Genomic DNA, 23,839 nt, shown 5'->3' on the forward strand with positions numbered 1-23,839 from the left:
CTTGGGAGTATTCAAATACTAACTGACTTCAGATGTCTGTGAAATCAGATGGGTTTAATTAGGTTTTATTGTGTCAGCTAGCACAGTGTTATAGGATGTGTGGTGGTAATCCGAGCATGATATACTCTGAGTCAGTCTACAGCTGACTCTAAAAAGCACCCCATAACTGTACAAACTGGGATGTGAGAGAGGATGCACACAGAGGAGAAAGCAGATTCCTCTTCTACCAGGACAGAGACGAAAGTAAGAATGAAGGATCTTTCACTTTTGCTTTTAACATGTGCAGCTGTTTCTAACGCTGTTCCCGTCCACCCAGAGAAAGACAACAAAGAAGATGCAAAGCTTGTACAGGTAACTACATTGTCCGTATCTGAGATCTATTGAGTCTTCTCCTTTTAGATATAATCTGTGTGTTCCGGCTACACAGCAGTTTGCTGTCTTTCTGCGACAATGCTATTACACAGAACTCTGTTGCCCAACCTTTACTAAAGTAGGATAAATCTGCACAAACTGGAAATGTCAAGTAAATAAGAATCAGGGACAATGTTGTCTGTTTCTGTTTAGCTATGATCTTCAGGAAAACATCTGTTGTGCTCCAGAATCACAGGCAGATGGTTTTGCCAGCAAAGTACACAAACAATATCTGTCCTAAGGTATTTGTTTAAGAAACAAATCAAGATGTGAAATGTGTTTGCTTTATTTTTTCACTAGGACTATTTAAATAAATTCTATACTGTTGAGCCAGATCCAAATCAACTTGGATGGAAAATAAATGCTGAATCCACAGCTGAAAAGCTTCAGAAAATGCAACAATTTTTTGGTTTGAAAGTGACTGGAAAACCAGATACTGAGACATTGGAAATGATGAAGAAACCCAGGTGTGGAGTTCCTGATGTGGGTCTTTATGGTGTTACTCTGCCAGGATGGAAAAAAACCAAGCTGACATACAGGTAGTATTTCAATAATTACTTCTTGAGTTTAAATTTTGGTTTTGTAGGTATCTGTGTTTGTTAACTTCTAGAGCAATTGTTTCCAGTTGGGAATATAAAAATGTTTCTCTTTCCCCAGCTGTTTGCTATGCATACTCCTGAGAGGAATTTCTGAGAGTCAAGCTGGGCATTTTACGTTTTCTGAGTCAACCACAGTATTTTGCCTGTCATGTATCACTCCTGACAAATATTCTAAGCGCCAAACAGTAATATCAATTGCACTCTGTACAAGCCCTGTTATCTTCAAAATTTGCTAAGACCAACAGTTTAGTAGTCACAGAAACCTGAGGAGATGCCTTTCCTCATGCTCAAGAGACAACCTCCTGGCTAAGGGCCATTTTGAGAAAAACTGATACCATGTACACAATTATTATTATGAAAAAGTCATGTTGGACAGTTATCGCATTCCTCAAACTCATTCAGTCCAAGATGAATCTTGGGAGCTGTTGCATTACAGGTTAAATTGCTTCTTATACATCTCTGTTCATCATCTTAACAATATTAGAGAAATTCTTTCTGCAAACACTAAGTATTATTACTTGAACCCTCATAACTGTAGAATTGTGAACCACACACCAGATATGAGCAAAGAGGATGTGGATAAAGCAATCCAGAAGGCATTTAAACTGTGGAGCACTGTCACCCCGGTGGTTTTCACTCGTATTCATGAGGGACTAGCAGATATAATGATCGCTTTCGGGACCAAAGGTAATAGGCTGACTGCATGCAAATGGTAAGATTAATTTAAAGATTTTCCAATAGTCATAATATAAATTCAATGTTGTTTCAATGTCATATTATTTAGCTCATGGACGTTGCCCTCGTTATTTTGATGGCCCCCTTGGTGTCCTCGCTCATGCCTTTCCGCCTGGCAATGGTTTTGGTGGTGATGTACACTTTGATGAGGATGAAGATTGGACCACAGGCTCAGCTGGTAGGTAAAAAAATGGTTTCTGAAGGGTTATGCAGATGGTTAGATTCTTTTCTGATTTTATTTAAGTGAAGGAGTAGACTGAGATGAAACATAGCATTAACCATAAGGGTAGTTGGAGGATATTACAGACCATACTCCAACTGTGATACTTGCAACGATGCTGATGTAATATCAGCCTGATCTACTCTAGTTCTTATTTAACACTGGTAAAGATACCAACGGGAGAACTCTTTTCAGATATGAATGCTACAGACACAGGCTATCCTTACCTGGGGGCTGGTAGGGCCCATGCCCACCAGAGTTTCACAACCCATGGTAAAAGCTTTCTGACCTTTTCCCCTCCTGGTGCACACACTGACACCAAGCCTGGCACTACCACACACTGCAGAGGAAGGACACCGTGCCTTGCAGCAGCCCTCAGAGGAGATTCCCACCACCTAAAAAACATTACAGCCATCACTGACAATGAAGAGTCTTCACTAACAATACCAAGATAGTTCCAACTATAGGCTGTTATAGTTTTACTCTGCATTCAAGCTAGGGTGGGCTTATACGTGAAAGCGTTCTCCAAGTAATTTCAGCTGCCTGCCAGCAGCTGGGAGTCTGAATGTGCTGTTCGGGACACCCATGGGCTGAGATGCAGTGTGTAGAGCTGACTACAGATGCGTGCCACTGGGCCAGAAGAGAGGGGAACATCAAGTGCTCAACCATCTGGCTGTGATCCATCCGCTCCCCTCAACCCCCTCCCCTCAACCTCCAGGCTGGCCATACAGGACATACTGCCTCTGACAGATCTGTCAGTACACGGGCACATTACACTGTTGTACTTTAGACCTTTTTCTCATCCAGTTTTTGGGATGGAAAACTGCAGTGGATAACTGCAGCAGGAGAATTGAGGTCACACTGCAGGAAAAGCAAGGAGCTAACAAACAGGAAGGTGCTGTAAGAGCACTGCACGAGGAGGAAAGGTGTAGGTTTATTGTGGTGGGAAAAATAAAGGATGAGGTGTAGATATGTCATACTGATAAAATGTAATGTTTTCCCCACACTGGAACTGAATGGGTCAACCCCAGTTTTGCTGCGATTCCTCAACAGCATGGCCAGGCATTGCAGAACTCATTGGAGAGCTCGGAGGACTTGTCAGAGGGCAGGACTGGAAATACGTGTGGAAAAATTGAGGCTTTATTTGTTTTTTTGAGAAATGGATATCTTGGCTTCAGCCAGCATTTCTTGGGCAATCGATGACCAGTTCTTTGCTCTGCTACAGACTTGTGATCTTCACTAAATCCGTTGATATTGCTGGCTCTTGGTCTGCAGGGCAGATGATCATTCTTCCCTAATTCAGAAAGGCGTGTTACTTGGAGGGATGCATGTTGAAGGAAATTTACTGTGTTAACATATTTCACTGGGAAAAACCATGCATAAGCATAACATTTTAAAAAGATACTTTATTTGACAAGGCTATAAAGAAACCATACACTTTGAAGTCCTAACGATAAAAAGGTAAATTGTTCTGCTAACATTATATTTTTTCCTTGTCTATTCATGATCTCACCTTTCTTTCTCATGTTTGTAGGAGGGAGGGTGACACACAGAGTAACACTTTGTTTGTACCTCAAGTGAGCACAGAGTGCATTGTCCTATCCTTGCCCTGGAGAACTGTTAGTTTGATCTGACTCACTATCTAATCTGTTCTAGCTCAGCCAGGAAACCCTGCCAGGACATTCTTCAGAGCTGCACCCACACTCACCCCCAGACATCTACTCATGCCACACACCTACTTTCAGTAGCTAACAGAAAGAACAGCAGGAAAGAGGGCCAAAAGTCACTCCTTTCTAGTGAGGGAAGAACACAACATCATCCTATACAAAAAAAAAAATGTTTACATATATGCATACCCTACTGAATTTCAATATATTGAATGAAAACTGTCACTGAGCAATAGCCTTGCTGTGCTCGTATCAGCCATTTGCAGATCAAAATTAGACTGATCTCCTCTCTATCCATTTTTTAAGGGTTCAACTTGTTCCTCGTTGCTGCTCATGAGTTTGGCCATGCCCTGGGTCTCTCCCATTCTAATGACCAGAGGGCTTTGATGTTCCCCAATTATGCCTACATCAGCCCCAGTGAATTTCCCCTCTCTCCAGATGATATAAGTGGCATTCAGTCCATTTATGGTGAGTAAAATCCATGGCTTAAAAAAAAATGTAAGCAGGAGACAAATAATCTCTTTCACAAAGTTTCACCATGAAAATGATTGTATTCTCATAATATCAATTCTCATAATATCAATACAATTTGGTGTATTCTTTCTAAAATGTCTCTCTCAGGATCTCTACCAAATGCCCCAGATAAAAGGCCAGCCACCCCTACCTCACCTAAAACCTGTGGCTCCCAGATGACTTTCGATGCTATAACTACACTCCGACGAGAAGTCATTTTTCTAAAGGGCAGGTAAATATTGATATGAAATTTGTCTCTGTCAGGTTTATTTTTTCTTGATTTCTACAAAGACTGAATACTTTGGTGGTTCACATGATTATGATTGTGGGATTTATAATGAGACAAATGGATAGATTTCAGTTTATGGAAATAAAACTTTGAGCAGATACAAGTTATATTAATATTTTTTACAGGATCCCCTAAAAAAAACAAGCTTCAGTTTTTTTCCAGAAAACACTCAGTCCCAATAAAGTTTTATTCCCAAACATATAGATGGTTACACCAAGTAGTGACATGACTAAATGCTGTAACCATTTCCTAAGAAATTATTATGTTCTACCATATAGTTGGGTCAATCTCTCCTCCAGTCACCCATGCAAGCCCAAAGTCATCTGGGTAAGTCATCCAGGGAATATCTCACAGTCAGGCTCATCTGCGACCCTATAACTCTCTTACTATATGGTACAGGAACAACCTGAATTTTTCAGCTGCTTGTAGCTGATCCCATTCATTGATCAGTACCAATGAGAAGGGTAATTCCAGAAAGAAGCCAGAATAAAAAAACCCTCACTTCCCACTGAGGGGAGTGTTTTCCTTTCTGACACATCAAACCAGGTAGCTCCACTGACAAGAAAGAGCTTGTAAGTCACAACATTGCTCACATTCTTGTGCATATATGTAAATGTCTGTGGTTTATTATTTACTACACAAAATGTTTCATATTTAAATCAGGCACTTATGGCGAGTCTATCCTGATAACTCAGAAGTTGAACATGAATTAATTTCTACCTTCTGGCCAACTCTGCCACCTGGTATTGAAGCAGTGTATGAGAACACAAAAGATCAGATCCTATTTTTCAAAGGTGAAGTATGAGCTTTTCTTTAAATTTTTCTTACCTTTAATTTTGTGGGAAGATGGGACAAAGGAATGGTAGCTGTATGTGCATAAAAGTCACTTTTCAAGTAAACAAAAAAACCCCCTTAGGATATTTCATCTAGTTTTTCTACAACCTACACTAAGGGAGTTCATTTTTTCTTTTAGTGTCTGAAAATCTCTGGTGAAACTAATTTTTTTTTTTTTTTTTTAAACAGGCAGTAAATTCTGGGTTATCAGCGGATATCAGGTGTTGCTTGGTTATCCAAAGAATATCAACACACTGGGCTTCCCTAAGGGTGTCAAAAAAATTGATGCAGCTGTTTGTAACAAAAATACAGGGAAGACAGACTTTTTCATAGGTGACAAGTACTGGAGGTAAGAAAAATTGACAAGTGTTTTCTTATGATTGACTCCAATATAATCCAAATACAATTTAAATTGTCCATGTGATAAAAGAGAAAGTAGACCTTTAGGTAACTATGTAACTGTAGCAATCCTACTCTCGACAGGAATGTTTCTTTGACTCCTGTGCAGGGAGAAGAATATAGCTTTGACTTTTGAGAACATAAGGGTGTCCTGAAGTGGGCATTCAAGATATGCACCTGTTTTGATACATTATGCCTGGAAGCTGAAAAAATTCCAGCATGTAGAGAATGTTTACAAATACAATCGACAAAAGTATGTCTAGAAAATAAAGATCTGAAAGCTAACCTACTTCAGCAGAAGGCTGACTGGGAATGTTTGTGCAGGTTTTCTCTGATTTCTGAAAAGTCCTGGATTATTTTATCTCTTTTAGAGAGATAGAAGTGGTAGTTCATTTTCCTTTCTTTGGCTGGTTAACATTGGATTTGCAACATGCTGCTTCTTAATCCTATTCCCAAGCTGGCATGAGTGATTCCTGATACCCAGATACCAGGCAAACAGAAGCATAAAGTCAGGTTTGGGAAGCTGATAGATTCCACCTGTGTGCAAGGACAACTCCTCAAAGGCCTTCTGCAGGCAACCAGGAGCCTGCATGGATCAAACAGACTTTATCGTGACTAATTGTGGGGCTCCTCAGTGAGACATAGAGTGTCAGCTGGATTTCGAGCTGCATGCCATTTCCTGTACTTTGTTTTTGAGTGGAAAAGCAGAAAGAGTATTTACAATATCTTGCATTGCTATTTTACTGCCTTGGTCACAAGACAAAGGCATGCAAGAAAACCACAGCATGGATTTCTTACCCAGTAACTCATCCTTTCAGTCTCATGTCCGTGTGAAAAGTATTTCTTGTATCCAAGGAGAAGTAAAACAAAGGCTTGTTTGTTTGCTTGTATTTTTTTCCTGAGAGGGTTCCTCTAATCTTGAAGAACCTTTTAGGTCCTCCTTTCAGTCCCCAACTTCAGCCCCATCTCATAAAAATTGTCCTGGCTCAGTTAGGAACAACTGGATTGTATTAGAAATAAGTCAGCTTCCTTTCCTCCATCTAAATCTGTCAGCTAGGAGAGGACTTCGTACAATATCATATCAAAGTCTAAGAGGAGTTTAAAATTCATGCAATAAATACGTGCAGTCGCTATAGTGAGAATCAAGCCAGCCAGTTTCCGTGCGCTGCCTGTCATACTGCTATCGTTAGAGGAGGAAAATCCCGTCCCTGCTGTCAAAAATGTGGGTCTTCCTTCAATTTGTCTCACACCAGGTTCTTCTTTAGAGCTGTGCCTGCCTTTATCAGTAAACAAGTAGCCACCTCATGGCAAATGTGATGGCCAGTGTCCTGCAGACCTTTGTGAGAGCAGATAACTTTACTCTCTGTAACCCCAGTGAGATCAGTCAAACTACAGATGGCGAACACCTTTCAGCAGCTGCTTAATTCTTAGAAGAGTTGATGTCTAAACTCTAAAATTACATGTCTCCCTTCATATGCTTTAGGTTTGATGAAAACAGCCAGTCCATGGAGAAGGGTTATCCTAGACAGACAGTCGATGACTTTCCAGGAATTAGCCAGAAGGTTGATGCTGTTTTCCAACAGAAAGGTAAATGAAATGAGCTTTTAAGTAAAATCTGTTTACTTGTAAAGAACATGAGTTCTGGAGTTATGATGAATGTCATTATTGCTGTATCCTGCTGTCGTGGTTTAGCCCCAGCCAGCAACTAAGCACCACGCAGCCGCTCGCTCACTCCCCCTACCCCGATGGGATGGGGGAGAGAATTGGAGGAGTAAGAGTGAGAAACACTCCTGGGCTGAGATAAGAACAGTTTAATAATTGAAATAAAGTAAAATAGTAATGCTAATAGTAACAGTATAATAATGATAATAATAATAATGATACATGAAGCAAGTGATGCACAATGCAATTGCTCACCACCCGCCGACCGATACCCAGACAGTTCCCGAGCAGCGATCGCTGCTCCCCGGCCAACCCCCCCCAGTTTATATACTGAGCATGACGTCATATGGTATGGAATAGCCCTTTGGTCAGTTTGGATCAACTATTCTGGCTGTGCCCCCTCCCAGTTTCTTGTGCGCCTGGCAGAGCATGGGAAGCTGAAAAAGTCCTTGACTAGCATAAGCAGTACTCAGCAACAACTAAAAACATCAGCATGTTATCAACATTCTTCTCCTACTAAATCCAAACCACAGCACTATGCCTGCTGCTAGGAAGAAAATTAACTCTATCCCAGCCGAAACCAGGACAGTATCCACCCCTTATTCTATACCATCTACGTCATGCACAGGCCCTCCCCTTTCCAATGTGTTCCAATTAATCACCACCCCTTTCCCTATCTTGATATACACACAGATATCATTCCCTTCGTCTATGGCCCATCCCTCTAAAATGTCCATTGAGTTCATTTAGCCCATGACTTTGGGTTCCATCTGTCATCACAGTCTTTCAGAGCAGGAGAGGTGGTGTGCAGTGTTGGACTGTTGCATGCTGAAGTCAGTTCTCATTCCAACATGGTTTCATCAAAGTTCATTTTCCTTAGGCTGGGCAATTCTTACTGCAATACCATTGATGCGGCATATAGCAATCATAATATATAGTATTATATACTTAATATTAACCTACTATATTATTATATTAACATGCAGTTAAGAGATAACATATAGTTAAGAGATAACATACAGTATTATAAAGCAATTAATATTATACAATTCAGTTCATTGGCTATTTTCACCCAAAATCAAATTCCCTTGAGGTACACATTGGGCTTCCCCATCCTTTCGCATCACCCACCAAGTGCACCCAGGTCCTTGAGCAAAAGCAATCCCACGAATGGGTTTGCCTTTGCCAGAGGGGGAAGTAACCCAGACTGTCTTCCCCAGCATATTTTTCATGTGCACTACAGGAACTTTATCTCCTTCTACAGTACGTAGAAGTTTTGATTGGGCAGGGCCAGCTCGATTGGCAGATCCCCTGGTGTTGACTAACCAGGTGGCTTTTGCTAAATGCGTATCCCAGTGTTTAAACGTCCCACCACCCATTGCTCTCAGGGTAGTCTTTAACAATCCATTGTATCGCTCAATTTTCCCGGAGGCTGGTGCATGGTAAGGGATGTGATACACCCACTCAATGCCGTGCTCTTTGGCCCAGGTGTCTATGAGGTTGTTTCGGAAATGAGTCCCGTTGTCTGACTCAATTCTTTCTGGGGTGCCATGTCGCCACAGGACTTGCTTTTCAAGGCCCAGGATGGTGTTCCGGGCGGTGGCATGGGGCACGGGATATGTTTCCAGCCATCCAGTGGTTGCTTCCACCATGGTGAGCACATAGCGCTTGCCCTGGCGGGTCTGTGGGAGCGTGATGTAATCAATCTGCCAGGCCTCCCCATATTTATATTTTAGCCATCGTTCACTATACCCAAGGGGCTTGAACTGCTTGGCTTGCTTGATTGCAGCGCATGTTTCACACTCATGAATAACCTGTGCAATACTGTCCATAGTTAAGTCCACCCCTCGATCACGAGCCCATTTATACGTTGCATCCCTTCCTTGATGGCCTGAGGCATCATGGGCCCACCGAGCTATAAATAATTCACCCTTATGTTGCCAGTCCAAATCCACCTGAGCCACTTCAATCTTAGCAGCCTGATCTACTTGCTGGTTGTTTTGATGTTCTTCAGTGGCCCGACTCTTAGGTACATGAGCATCTACATGACGAACTTTTACAACCAGGTTCTCTACCCGGGCAGCAATATCTTGCCACAATGCGGCAGCCCAGATTGGTTTGCCTCTGCGCTGCCAGTTGCTCTGCTTCCATTGCTGCAGCCACCCCCACAGGGCATTTGCCACCATCCATGAGTCAGTATAGAGATAAAGGACTGGCCACTTTTCTCTTTCAGCAATATCTAAAGCCAGCTGAATGGCTTTCACCTCTGCAAACTGACTCGACTCCCCTTCTCCTTCAGCAGTTTCTGCGACTTGTCGTATAGGACTCCATACAGCAGCTTTCCACCTCCGATGCTTTCCCACAAGACGACAGGACCCATCAGTGAACAGGGCATATTGCTTTTCATTTTCTGGCAATTTATTATACAGTGGGGCCTCTTCAGCACGTGTCACCTCCTCCTCTGGTGATATTCTAAGGTTTTTTCCTTCTGGCCGGTCCATGATCACTTCCAAGATTCCTGGGCGACTGGGGTTTCCTATTCGAGCCCGTTGTGTGATCAATGCAACCCACTTACTCCATGTAGCATCAGTTGCATGATGTGTAGAGGGGACCCTCCCTTTGAACATCCAGCCCAACACCGGCAGTCGGGGTGCCAGCAGGAGCTGTGCTTCAGTACCAACCACTTCTGAAGCAGCTCGAACCCCTTCATATGCTGCCAGTATCTCTTTCTCAGTTGGAGTATAGCGGGCTTCGGATCCTCTGTATCCCCGACTCCAAAACCCTCGGGGTCGACCTCGAGTCTCCCCTGGTGCTTTCTGCCAGAGGCTCCAGGTAGGGCCATTCTCCCCGGCTGCGGTGTAGAGCACATTTTTAATATCCTGCCCTGCCCGGACTGGCCCAAGGGCTACTGCATGAACTATCTCACGTTTAATTTGTTCAAAGGCTTGTTGTTGCTCAGGGCCCCATTTGAATTCGTTCTTCTTCCGGGTCACTTGATAGAGAGGGCTTACGATCTGGCTGTAATTTGGAATATGCATTCTCCAAAACCCCACAACGCCTAAGAAAGCTTGTGTTTCCTTTTTGCTAGTTGGTGGGGACATAGCTGTTATTTTGTTGATCACATCCATTGGGATCTGACGACGCCCATCTTGCCATTTTATTCCTAAAAACTGGATCTCCTGTGCAGGCCCCTTGACCTTACTCTGTTTTATGGCAAAACCAGCCTTCAGAAGGATTTGGACTATTTTCTTTCCCTTCTCAAAAACTTCTTCTGCTGTGTTGCCCCACACAATGATGTCATCAATGTACTGCAGATGTTCTGGAGCTTCACCCTGTTCCAGTGCTGTCTGGATCAGTCCATGGCAAATGGTGGGGCTGTGCTTCCACCCCTGGGGCAGTCGGTTCCAGGTGTACTGAACACCCCTCCAGGTAAAAGCAAACTGGGGTCTGCACTCTGCTGCCAAAGGGATGGAGAAAAATGCATTAGCAATATCAATTGTGGCATACCACTTAGCTGCCTTTGACTCCAGTTCATATTGAAGTTCTAGCATGTCTGGCACGGCAGCACTCAGCGGCGGTGTAACTTCGTTCAGGCCACGATAGTCCACTGTTAGTCTCCACTCCCCATTAGACTTTCGCACTGGCCGTATGGGACTGTTAAAGGGTGAGCGAGTCTTGCTGATCACTCCCTGGCTCTCCAGTCGACGAATCAGGTTATGGATGGGAAGCAGGGAGTCTCGGTTGGTGCGATATTGCCGCCTGTGCACAGTTGTGGTAGCAATCGGCACCTGTTGTTCCTCAACCTTCAGCAACCCTACAATCGAAGGGTCCTCTGAGAGACCGGGCAAGGTGGACAACTATTTAATTTCCTCTGTCTCCAAAGCAGCTATACCAAAAGCCCACCGGTACCCTTTTGGGTCCTTGAAATACCCTCTCCTGAGGTAGTCTATGCCAAGGATGCACGGAGCGTCTGGGCCAGTCACAATGGGGTGCTTTTGCCACTCATTCCCAGTTAGGCTCACTTCAGCTTCCAGTACAGTTAGCTGTTGGGATCCCCCTGTCACTCCAGAAATACAAATGGGTTCTGCCCCTCTATAGTTTGATGGCATTAGCGTGCACCGTGCACCAGTGTCCACTAGAGCCTTATACTCCTGTGGGTCTGACGTTCCAGGCCATCGAATCCACACAGTGCAGTAAACCCGGTTGTCCCTTTCCTCCACCTGGCTGGAGGCAGGGCCCCTCTAACACTGGTCACAGTATTTGCTGTTCACTTCCTGTAAATGTGAATCAAAAGTTCCCTGATCAAGGTCGGAAGTAAAATTAGCCCTCTTACTCTGTCTCGGGAACTGCTCACTGGAAACTGGAGCTGCAATTTTCCTGGGAGAACCGCCTTTTCTAATAGTTTGTCCTTGCAATTCACGCACCCGTGCCTCTAAGGTTGAGGTGGGTTTTCCATCCCACTTTCTCATGTCCTCTCCATAATCACGCAGGTAAAACCACAGGGTGCCCCGTGGTGTGTATCCTCTATATCCTCTCTCTTGAGCATAGGGACGTTGACCCCTAATGGCTGAGACACTGGTCCGTGCAGGTGGGGTGTAGGACAGATCCTCTCTGAGTTGTTGGAACTCTTGGCATATTTTTTCAGACAGTTTTTCCACAGCCGAGACACAGGCCCGTAGGGAGGAAGAGAGCTTTTCTTCGTAGTCCCGGAGTTGTCTAGCCACTTCATCCACCGTTGGTGCCTCGTTGTCTTTCCAGGCTAGTATTGCCAACGAGTTGGAATACGATGCTGGTGCGCTCCGTACCACCTTCCGCCACATGGATTGTGTGCACCTGACTTCATCTGGGTCTTTGGTTAACCGCTCATCATTCAGGTCACTGTAAATCACCTCCAGCACGCCTAATTCCCTCAGGTACTGGATACCTTTCTCTACAGTGGTCCATTTGCTTGGGCGGTATAAAACATCCTCCTTGAAGGGATACCTTTCCTTCACGCTTGACAGAAGTCGCCTCCAGAGGCTGAGCGGTTTTGCCCCTTTTCCAATTGCTTTGTCAATGCCCCCTTCCCTGGAAAGGGATCCCAGCTGCTTGGCTTCCCTACCCTCTAAATCCAGGCTACTGGCCCCGTTATCCCAGCATCGGAGCAGCCAGGTGATGATGTGCTCGCCTGGATGACGACCAAAATCTTTTCGCATATCTCGCAGCTCACTCAGGGATAGGGATCGGGTGGTCACCATCTCATTTATGGGTTCTTCCTCCTCTGGTTCTCGTGATGGCCCTGGTTCATCTTCATCCCTTACTAAACGAACTGATTTCCTCGTGTATTTTTTCTTCTGTATAGGGGCAACTGATACCGGCGCAGGTTGGTTCTCTGGTTTAGCCACAGTGTCTGTCACTGGGGTTTGAGTAGCCGCAGTGCTCATGGCTGTGGCTGGAGTAGCCACAGTGCCTGGGGCAGGGGTTTGAGTAGCTGCAAGGCCTGTAGTGGGGGTTGGAGTAGCCGCAGGGCCTGTAGTGGGGGTTTGAGTAGCCACAGTGCTTGTTGTTTTGTCATCAGATCCAGAGACCTTCTCTTTCTTTTGAGGGTACTGATTAGCGTTGACCACGGCTCGATAGGCATGGGCCAGTCCCCAGCATGTTGCAATGATTTGTGTCTCTCTGGAGCTACCAGGGTGACAACATACTTCTTCCAAATACTTTACTAATTCTTCAGGATTCTGCACTTGTTCAGGGGTGAAGTTCCAAAACACTGGAGGTCCCCACTGCCCTAGGTACTTGCGCATACGTTCCCACACACCCTGCCACTCATAACTATCCAGCCTTGGGGTAGATCTCTGGATGGTATTTTTAAACTGCTTACTGACCTTTATCAAAATGGAAACAACATTCCCAAGAATTATCAATAGAAGTATCTTAACTGCCCAGGGGTGTTCAAGATACTGGAAAGTTGTTGTAATGAAGGAGGAAACATCATAGAAGAAAGCAGCAAAGGTGCCATTCTGTATTTCCTCCACAACAAGCCTCTCAGAGTAAGAAGTATAATTGCTAACTCTCTCTATGAGGTAGTACCCGAAGTACAGTAGTGACTTCTGTATGAAACCCAAATACCAAAGAATGCTCAAGGTCAGGGCTTTGATAAGGAGCCTCCCAAGCAAAAGATCATGAATCACTGCAGAGCATAGCACACTACACAAACTGACAGCAAGCTTTAACGCGTGCTGCAAAAAAAAGAACATGGTGCAGATCAGAAGAACTAATATCGTGACCAGCAACTGTTAACAGACTCCTTAATACACTCTGATTAATCTGTTGTTATCTCAAGCCCCACGTTGGGCGCCAAAAAGGACTGTCGTGGTTTAGCCCCAGCCAGCAACTAAGCACCACGCAGCCGCTCGCTCACTCCCCCTACCCCGATGGGATGGGGGAGAGAATTGGAGGAGTAAGAGTGAGAAACACTCCTGGGCTGAGATAAGAACAGTTTAATAATTGAAATAAAGTAAAATAGTAATGCTAATAGTAACAGTATAATAATGATAATAATAATAATGATACACGAAGCAAGTGATGCACAATGCAATTGCTCACCACCCGCCGACCGATACCCAGACAGTTCCCGAGCAGCGATCGCTGCTCCCCGGCCAACCCCCCCCAGTTTATATACTGAGCATGACGTCATATGGTATGGAATAGCCCTTTGGTCAGTTTGGATCAACTATTCTGGCTGTGCCCCCTCCCAGTTTCTTGTGCGCCTGGCAGAGCATGGGAAGCTGAAAAAGTCCTTGACTAGCATAAGCAGTACTCAGCAACAACTAAAAACATCAGCCTGTTATCAACATTCTTCTCCTACTAAATCCAAAACACAGCACTATGCCTGCTGTTAGGAAGAAAATTAACTCTATCCCAGCCGAAACCAGGACACCTGCAAAAGATAGAACTGAAGAGATGCTCTCCTGTGTGTACAAAGATGATGCTGCCTGCTTTGTCAGAATGAAGGTATTTCTTGTATCCATAACATAATGCTTTACTTTTTTATTTCCAGGATTATTCTACTTCTTCCATGGATCAAAGCAGTGGGAGTTCGACCCTACTGCTAAAAAAGTTATCCGTGAAATAAAGAGTAACAGCTGGTTTAACTGTTAATTTCATTAAACTTTCTTACACACAGCAAAAGAGAATAAATATCATTCTAATTTTCTCAAAGGTTGTTCATATATACACTACTATACAGAAGAGGCAACAGGACTCATTTTCATGTATGTCTACTATTTTAATAAATCAGCATGTCAGCTCTAATTGTATCTCCAAAGGCTAGAATAAAAGTGATTTTTTCCCCTGATTAAGTGCAAAATGTCTGATATAATTTATTATTTTATACTCAAAATAAGTTTTCAAGTATTTTGGCAATAAATTATTTTAGGTTGATGTCAACTATTTTCTGCTTCATCTGTTGAAGGCATTCTGTATTTCTGAGATGTGAAAGACTGCAGGTTAATGTGCTAATATCCTTCCAACATACAATGTTTGTATTTTGCTTCTTTCCTCTCCAAACAACTTCAAGAGCCAGTCTTTTCATTAATCACTTGTTTTTCTGTACTCTCTCCTGCATCTTCTCCTGCTCTTCTTTGACTATTGCAGCCTTGTCCCTTTCACATTATACCAGTATTTTGCTACCAAAATCACCCTCCAGCCTCAGTGTCTAAATACATTATCTCACCCTGATCTGTCTTTGTGGTATAAAAATTAGCATTTCATCTGTGGCCATTTTTTGTGAATCTATGAATGACATCCTTCACAAATCAGGCCTGTCCTATTCAAGAAATAGATTCAATTGCCACGTCATGGAGCACAACCCTTGCTCCGCTAACACAAAGCCTGTGCTTCAAGTGCACATATATCTGAGACTTATTACATGCTGCCTTTGGACATGGAGCGAATGCCTCACAAAATCAGACAAAATTTATAAAGTCACAGCCATATCCTCTCCAAGTATTTCCTTTACATTTGATTCTGGAAACAGGCCCAGAACACACTGCCAAATGGCTGGCCATACTGCCTGCATGTCTGGGTATATCTGAGAACATGGTCTCATTAGTATTGGCTTGTCCACCTGCTCCCTAGTTCTCACATATCTGGCTGTTTTACACACCTGTTGCACATTGGAGTAAAAAGTTTCTTTTTGCTATGTGCTTTTACAGTATCAGATACAACAATGCAATGATCACAATCTGAACCTTACCTACCTGATTTCACATAAACAGCAAGAGTACCGCTATGTTGCTGCTATTGCTATGAGAATCCCGCTGGCTTGGTTCCCACCAGGAAATCAAAATAGAGGCTCAGATATGCTGTTTCACTGATCTACAAAACTAATCATGGTGAACACCTCCACACTGTAGGTCCCTAACAAAATTTAAACTTAAAGTGGGATGAAATGGTAGACATCTGGGTGTGATTCATCTGACTTAACTTTAGCTTTCTGTCTATCTACATATCTACTCTACGTGAGTTAGGGAAGATTCCTGTACTGAAAGAAGAGGGAGAAGTTCTCCACAATGTTATTTATCTCACCCAAAGACTGTGCCAGGGCAGACCAGTACCTTCAGCCCCAGGAGAAAACATCTCTTTGCAGAGGAAGGCTAGCCAACTAGCTTAGAGTAGCTGACTTTCAGATAGTGAAAGTTTGGTGAAATTTATAGTGTCTTTGCTGGGTATCTTTCAGTCTTTATATGATCCAAAATAGAAGGACATCCTACTTTTATCCTCTCTGATGTTTGCTTTTTGGCAAGATACACCAGCAGCTTTTTATATCACCACACACCAGTAATAAAGTTGTCTGAAGGCAACTTCTTGGACTGACACTGCCTGTGGAGTGATATCCCATGAGACAAGAGCAGACCATGCTGGGGGAAGGTGGGATGGAGATGGTTCCTTACCTATTTCTGTATTTCCAGCCTCCTTAAACTCTTCTCCAGCATTCAATTCAATTGATGGCTGTGTAGGAAGCACAGTTTAACTGCGCAATCACAGAAGCTGCCAAGTTACACCCAAGTGTTTATACTCAGAAGCAAGACTACTCTTTCACACACACTCTGCACAGTGTGTAATACAATTGTAATTTTAGCTGCAGGATAAGTTTAATCACTGAGTCATCAAGGAGATTATTCTGTTCTTTGTAATACATGGGTAAATTTCGCTGTCTTCAGATACATAAACAAACATCATAGCTACTCTGTGCTCCTTCTCTTCTCAGGTGAAACATTGTTTCACAATTTATATAAGTCTCTTGTCTTAAGGAAAGTTAATCTTTAACAGTGAAATGCTGTTAATGAAGTTTTCTGACTGGCAGCTTTGGCATTCTGTTAAACAATGTGGGGTGCGTGTTCACAGGTCACCTGCAAAAATAAATAAAGCAATACTGTTTTTCCTTTATTTGTGAAGGTCTGAAAAGTCACTCCCAACACAAAAAGACTTGACTTTTGATTAGCGATGATAACTTGGTCACTCAGTTTTCCCTCTTCACTTTTCATTTCTTTGGAGGAATGGGAACCAGAATAGGAGTGTCACAGCAGGAATCCAGTAAGTGATGAGTGCTTAGTGGTGGTCTTTTGCCTCCATCTTTGCCAGGAGCCTGGCTAACATGGGACTATGTCTTGCACCTCACCATATCCTCCCACAGCCCTAGAGAGCTTCCAATACCACCTTCCCAGCACTTTTTTACGCCACCTATAACTCCTTATAATGCATGTCCCCATACTACATTTAGGTTACCAGCTGAGTAATGCTGTGCAGTTACTCATGGGCTGACCAGCCCCTGGACCCACAGCCCAGCAAAGGAGTTAATTATCTTCCTTCCCATTAACAGGGTTTTTTCTCTTCTTGCCAGCTGCTGTTTTCTACAAAACCTGTAGGAACCACAGTGTCTCAGTTCAGCTTGGCTGAAGTTGGCCAGTACCTTCAGTTACTATGGGACCAGATGGACACACAAACAGATACACAGAAAACAGGATTCCATGTGTCAAGCTCAAATACTTTTCTCAGTGTTTTTACTAAACATCCTTCTTGCTTTCCGATGCACATTTCCATTTGGTTTTGTAATGTCATATTCCCCCTGCTGTTGACCAGAGGAGTTTGGAAGGGCAGACAAGGCAAGGCAGAAAAGACATATGAGAAAGCTAATCCACGTTTGTCTTTCCAGTTGTTTCAGATCACAAAGAAAAAATGGTCATTTGTTCCTCAGCCAATTAATGTTTATTAACAGCTGTTTTTCAAATGGATCATAAGATCATGATGATGACACTGGATTAGGAAATGAGGAAATTATGCATCCTAATGTAATGTGTTGCTGAGACACACAAAGTACAGCACCCCTGATAGATTGTCCTGAAAAGTCCTGCTCACTTCTCTGCCTGAAAGAACCTGGTCTCGCAGCACTGGTATGGGAGTGCTTTAGCTACCAGAGTGGGGCAGGAGCTATGTATAATCAAATACTTGGTAGAGCAGAGCTTAAAAACCTCCTCTTCCCCTTACTCTTTCAGGTGAGCAACCTATCCCCTGTGCTCTCGGGTGTCAGTCAGATACCCCAAAAGCCTTGGGAAAACTGATACTGAATCTTTCTAAGGGGTTGGTACCTTAAAGGAAGAAAAAAGGTAAGCATGGGAGCTTAGGTATGGAGAAAAAACTTGTCATTACCTGGATGTACATACCCACTTTTCCCTGCACTCACTCATAACTTCATGCCTCTTGCTGCTAATTGTCCAAATCCTGATAACAGAAAAGGAAGCTGCAAGGCTGGTATTCAAGCATTGATAGCCAACACGCTCTTTGAACAGCTTAGGAAGTTTGAACCTTTTTGAACACTGAACCTTCAGGCATGCCAGAACTGTACACAAAGCAGAGTACTGAAACCCAGTACAGCCATTGCAGGTATCGAGACAGGATGCCAGCAAGAAATGCAGATGAGCTGCACAATGCGCCTGGCTAAAACAGGGGAGAACAGTTCTCTGAGGGCTACAAACACAGAGGCAAGGCAGAGACCCTTGCAGGGTGAGCATGCTTAATGACAGCCATCTCAGTGACATTACTAAGTGTATGTACCCTGTACACATACTTTGTAGACAGGACCTAAAGGTTTGAGATGGGGGTTCTGTGGCTCTGGCTGTGAATCAGAGTTTTTCATGGTCTGCCTGCATTCATTAATCAAATGGGCTTGGGGAGGGTTGGGGTGGGTTGTCTGTTGGGGTTTTTCCTCATGCATCATGTGCTTCATGTGTTTTTATGATCTGTAAGCACTGTGTCTTGCTACCTTTCAATAAGTGAATAGACGTGTGTGTGTGTGCGTGCGCGCGTTTGTGTGCTCCCATAAAAGTGCCTTGCCCATGGGTGCATGTGGGTCTGTGCATCCTCTGTGGGGTTCTGCAGGCCTGCAGGAGCTAAAGGAGTAGGGGATCTCAGCAGCTGCATGGAAATGCCTTTTGTGTATTTTACGGACAAATGCTGCTTGTAGAACTGAGGGTAATACAGCCTCCACATAAGTGAGCAACACAAGGTTTTAAACCATCAGATAAAAAGCAAACATGAGCTCTTAAAGACTAGGTATGGGGTGGGTAACTCAGGCTTTGGATATATTAAGTGACTGTGGGGTGTCTGTTTGACCCTGGACTGATGAGGGCGGTGGTTACTTTTGGAGCAGTTGCTGAGGATACAGAAGATTAGCACAGGCCAACAAAGAAAATGCTGATTCTTGCAAGAGGATGGAGTTACGAACCTTACATTGCGGAGTGCAGTATATGCATCCCACGATGACAGCCTGCAGGAACTGGCTGGCACTCCCCACCATCCCGCACATCAGGGTCCCCAGGCTGGGAGCAGAGGGGCACAGCTGCCACCCAGGGATCACAGCTGCCCCAGCATCTGCTCCAGGTTAGCTGCCAACAGCTCAGCTCCTCAGATGCTTAGTTTTAATTGTGCAGTTGCGCAGCTCACAATTTTCTAAATAATGGTTTGCATAAAGGTATTTTAAAGAGAGAAATATATTGAAGGGGAAGCACTTAGATTTGAATGAAAAATACTTTGTTAAATCTATTAATAGTGTAATTTAAATTAAATAAATGGAGCAGTGTGTTTACCATATTGCTGGTGATTCAAAATCACCAAAGAGAAAACATATAGGAAAAACATTATGATAGAGTACTAGAAACCATGTCTTGAAGGACTGAGACCCGTAAATTGTCACCAACTATTATGGGAGCCAGTAAAAGCTGTTTTACTGTAGATTGAGACGGTTACGCTGGTTAAGGTGAAAAATCAATATTTAAAAATGAAGGTGTTTTTGAAAAAAATAGCTTACAGACATATGGTAAATGTCATTATTAAACAGAAGAACTTGGTAATAAAGATGAAAAATATATAGTTTACAAAAAGCATTGGAAAACATTTTTCAAACATGTGTATGCATACAATACAAATATATGCATACTTACCTCTAGCTATGTGTCAGACTATCATCATTACTTTTATGAGCACTGCTTTTGATTTTCACCCAAGATTATAGAGGAAATGATTTATACAATAAATAAATCAACTCTGTTCTTTAAATCATGGTGTAATTTAGTTTGGGCTATTATATTTTTCCAAGCAGCTGAACAGTGTATTTATCATTTCATACTACTGCAAACAGGATTATTGTGAACAAACCAGGCTCTTAGTGCAAAAGAAGTACAACTTGTTTAAGGAAGCATGGAAAGGTTACACTGATCTCAGGAGGAGACCAGACTGCTACCGGCATGTTCTGGAAAAAAATTCTGCAAGCTAACAAGCATTTGTTCACAGACATGTACAGAAACATCACCTAGACATGTATTATAACAAGCATAGAATATGGAAGGAGAATGGCTATTATTAAAGATGTCTTTTTCATTTCTGAGATTGATAAACTCTTTCCTCATTTCCAAGATTACAGGGCAGCCTGTGTACATCATGAGCTGGAGGACAGGCTTTAATCAGAGAAGTAGGTGCTAATTTAGCAAAGCCTTCAAGCTCATGCTGAAATCCGAATGCATATTTAAGTAACTTCTGAAATCTTTTGCTCAGTCAGAGTCCTAATGAAGACATCTGTACCCACTATGACTATAGAAACTGCCATAACAAAGTTCACACAAAGCATGGCCATTCCTCAAGCACTTGACTGAAGAAATGTGCATGCACACTGTTACATTCAAAATTATTTGTGTGTGAAACAAGAATGGACCCTTCCCCTTGCAGTCCCCTAGACTCTCATCCCCAGAGCTTAACCTGCCACCCTGCAAACCTTTCTGCCTCTGCCTCTGGTTTTGCAAAGGATATCCTCAGGTGTACATTATTGGATGTCACAGTTTTGGGAATCAGTTCTATTAAAAGGCAGAAGGCTAAACAAAATGCAAATTGTACAAAGGGGAATACAGAGGTCATTCATTCATTTCTGAATACGCTGTGGGATATTTTTGCACACAGGGTATTTATGTAAGAATTTTTTTAGACTGTGAAGACCAAGTTCTAATTATCTAATTTCCACCCATATCCTTGTGTCTGAGTGTTCTACTGACTGGATCTGAGCCTTTAAAGATGCTTAACCATCAGGAAAATATAAATCTCCGCAATTTGGGGTGAATTTGGCGATCACGACCCTATCCTTAAAGCTTTTAAGTGAGTGTGAAACAAAACACTCATGCAAAATGGTTCCTGAACTTAGAGAACATACTGACACAGGTAGGAATAAAGATTTTATCTCTTAGAGCATCTATTTGGGGCAGGAGACAAGGGAACTATAGACTTAAACACTAGGATAAGCATGCCTTAAAAGGCTGAATGTACATTAGCATTTTGTTTCAGAGCAGTGTGGCTTTGAAGCCAGCCTCCTCATCGCCCTCACTTGCCATGCACGACTTCAGTTTGTGGACCACTTTGTGGCCATAAAAATCAGATTCCTGGTGGAGAAAGCTACCTGGGAGGCTCTGTCGCAGCTGCCCATGTGCCTAATGGAGGGATCTGAGTCAGACCAAAGAACGGTCCTTTGGACCCATTCAAACCATGTGGCCAAAGGAAAGTGTTTTAGCCCCAGAAGTCATTCCCAGGTCTCCTACTGAATGCTTTCCCTGTGTGTAGCTAACAGCACGGAGTTATAAAAAAGATTGATTTAGCCCTCAGGTGATGTTTCTCTCAGCAGCAGTTATAAAAATGTAATTGTGCATGCCTCGAATCATGCTGGAATATGTTTGTGGTGTTCAAGGCAAACAGACAAATATGTGGTCTGGGAAGCCTTCCCTGACAAACTGTGTGTTTATATTTGCTGGCGGTAACCACAATCACCTGAATTGATATAGTGTATAAGCCTCCACTCACTTGCACCTTTTCTATTTACTTAGAAATTACAAAGTCAAAGTCAGTTTTGCAGCAACGTGACCAAAGTGTCTGGCAGGTGTAAACGTTAGTGTAACACATAGGTGCTAAGCAGGTAAAATAAATATGAGCTGGGAGGAGACATAAGGAGACCTGAACTCTGCATGTGCAGTCAGGGGGTGTAACTACCCCACATGGGCTCCCTGTGGCTATCTGAAATCTCACAGCTTCATTTCAGGGCTGTGTTTTGCAAGGTTATTCTCTGTCCAAAATTAAAGCCAGAAGAACAACCACTGTGTCATTAACCAAGCGTGGAAGTGCTAGTTGAATCCTCTCTTATAACCCTGCTGGAAAATCAAAGGTTTGCAGTTTTACACAGGAGGGAACAGAGCCAAAGAAAAGAGAAGCTGCTCACCAAAACCTGTGTAAGAAACCTACTTGGGAACCCCTATGTAGCTTCCACATTGCCGTGGACATTCCCTCATCCGGGTTATCAGACCTCCCTCTAGAAGTTATTACTGGGTCCAAGATATGACCTACTTCTTTCCTACTTCTTTCATGGATTGCATCCAGTCACTACCTTGCTCTCCTGTGCTACTCCTCACCCACTCCCTTTTTTTTTTTTTTTAAAAGCTAAATCTTGAAGTTTCACATTTAAATAAAAAGACTCTTATAGCTTGTGAAGTGCCAAAATGGCTGCTTGTAACATAATGTCAGGCTCTTGCCTCTGCCTTGGGGCAGCTGGGGCTTCCCCTCCACCACCAGGCAGAAGCATCCCCATCCCTGCAGTCCAGCACAGAAGGCCCCAGGCTCATGCCGCACAACACCTATTCCCCCTTCCCACTGAGCTTGCACTCTTTTTGAGGAAACCTGGCTGAACCTCAGATTTGCCCTGATGTTGACCGAGGTATGTGCTGATTTGGAAGGTCCTTTTCAAAATCACCTGTACAGCCATCCCGCCACCATGCTTAATCACAAGAAAAGCAGCAGAAGAAAGCACACCACTGACAAATCACAGGGTTTCCATGAAGGTTTCTATAACATTAGAGTTCCCAGGGTCATGATCAGGCTTGAGATACAATAATGAATACATTGTCCACAGTGTAATTAGACAGAGTAATTCAGAGTGTAAACTAGATGACTGTAGCTAGTACTTGTTATACGTGCAACTCAAAAACTACAAAACAGAGCTCATCCCCTCCGAAAAATCAGCATGTAAGGCTGAAAAATTAAACCTCCGCATTTTTGTCTTGGCAAGCATGCAAAGCATGGCTCTGTTACGATCAGTGGATGGCTGACAACCTTGTCCCTTCAAGGGACACAGATAGGGGAATTTCACAGAGTTCATACCCACCCCAATTCATGACCAATCCCTACTCTTTCTCAAGATTTGAGTGTAGCAATTATTATCAGTCCCTTCCTAATTGGTTTAGATTAATTTTTTTTGTTTTCCATTGCAAACCCAACCCATGTTGCTGGGAAAGTAGGAAGATGACAAAGGAGGGCACTGAGGATTACTGAAGATGAGGGCCTGAAGGTGTGTGTCAGGGGGATGAGCATGGGTATCTAAACGTAAGCATTTATAGAAGGGCTCTCCCCATCTTGCTTTCAGTGTAATAAGGCTTTATTATTAGCTGTACAGGATGAAGTACAAGAGAATAAAATATACACAACTATCACATGAAGTAGTAACGATAACATATAACAATAAAATATGGGTACACTCATTTTTATTTGTCATTTTGTCGTGGTTTAGTCCCAGCCAGCAACTCAGTACCACGCAGCCGCTTGCTCACTCCCCCTACCCCGATGGGATGGGGGAGAGAATCGGAGGAGTAAGAGTGAGAAACACTCCTGGATCAAGATAAGAACAGTTTAATAATTGAAATAAAATAAAGTAAAATAATAATAATAACAATATAATAATAATAGTAATAATAATATACAAAGCAAGTGATGCACAATGCAATTGCTCACCACCCGACGACCGATACCCAGACAGTTCCCGAGCAGCGATCGCTGCCCCCCGGCCAACCCCCCCCAGTTTATATACTGAGCATGACGTCATATGGTATGGAATAGCCCTTTGGTCAGTTTGGATCAACTATTCTGGCTGTGCCCCCTCCCAGTTTCTTGT

At 43.1% G+C, this 23,839-nt stretch overlaps 1 protein-coding gene across 1 annotated transcript; it reads left to right on the forward strand.

The window, feature by feature from the left end:
- The first annotated feature begins 207 nt into the window (after positions 1 to 207).
- On the forward strand, positions 208 to 14,469 carry LOC104025032 (matrix metalloproteinase-27). Its single transcript, XM_009490556.2, has 10 exons — positions 208 to 351; positions 712 to 950; positions 1,549 to 1,697; positions 1,795 to 1,923; positions 3,939 to 4,100; positions 4,254 to 4,377; positions 5,098 to 5,228; positions 5,458 to 5,617; positions 7,151 to 7,254; positions 14,369 to 14,469. The coding sequence occupies exons 1-10, from the start codon at positions 250 to 252 to the stop codon at positions 14,467 to 14,469; spliced, it is 1,401 nt and encodes a 466-aa protein (XP_009488831.2). The 5' UTR covers positions 208 to 249.
- The last annotated feature ends 9,370 nt before the right edge of the window (positions 14,470 to 23,839 follow it).

This window comes from Pelecanus crispus, chromosome 1, assembly GCF_030463565.1.
Source record: "Pelecanus crispus isolate bPelCri1 chromosome 1, bPelCri1.pri, whole genome shotgun sequence".
Classification (NCBI taxonomy): domain Eukaryota; kingdom Metazoa; phylum Chordata; class Aves; order Pelecaniformes; family Pelecanidae; genus Pelecanus; species Pelecanus crispus.

Bases quoted from the DNA above. Each gene is read 5' to 3' on its own strand.
- LOC104025032 (XM_009490556.2), top strand. From the start codon at position 250: ATGAAGGATCTTTCACTTTTGCTTTTAACATGTGCAGCTGTTTCTAAC. The intron at 4,378-5,097 runs GTAAATATTGAT...TATTTAAATCAG, and splicing joins GTCATTTTTCTAAAGGGCAG to GCACTTATGGCGAGTCTATC. The intron at 5,618-7,150 runs GTAAGAAAAATT...CATATGCTTTAG, and splicing joins ATAGGTGACAAGTACTGGAG to GTTTGATGAAAACAGCCAGT.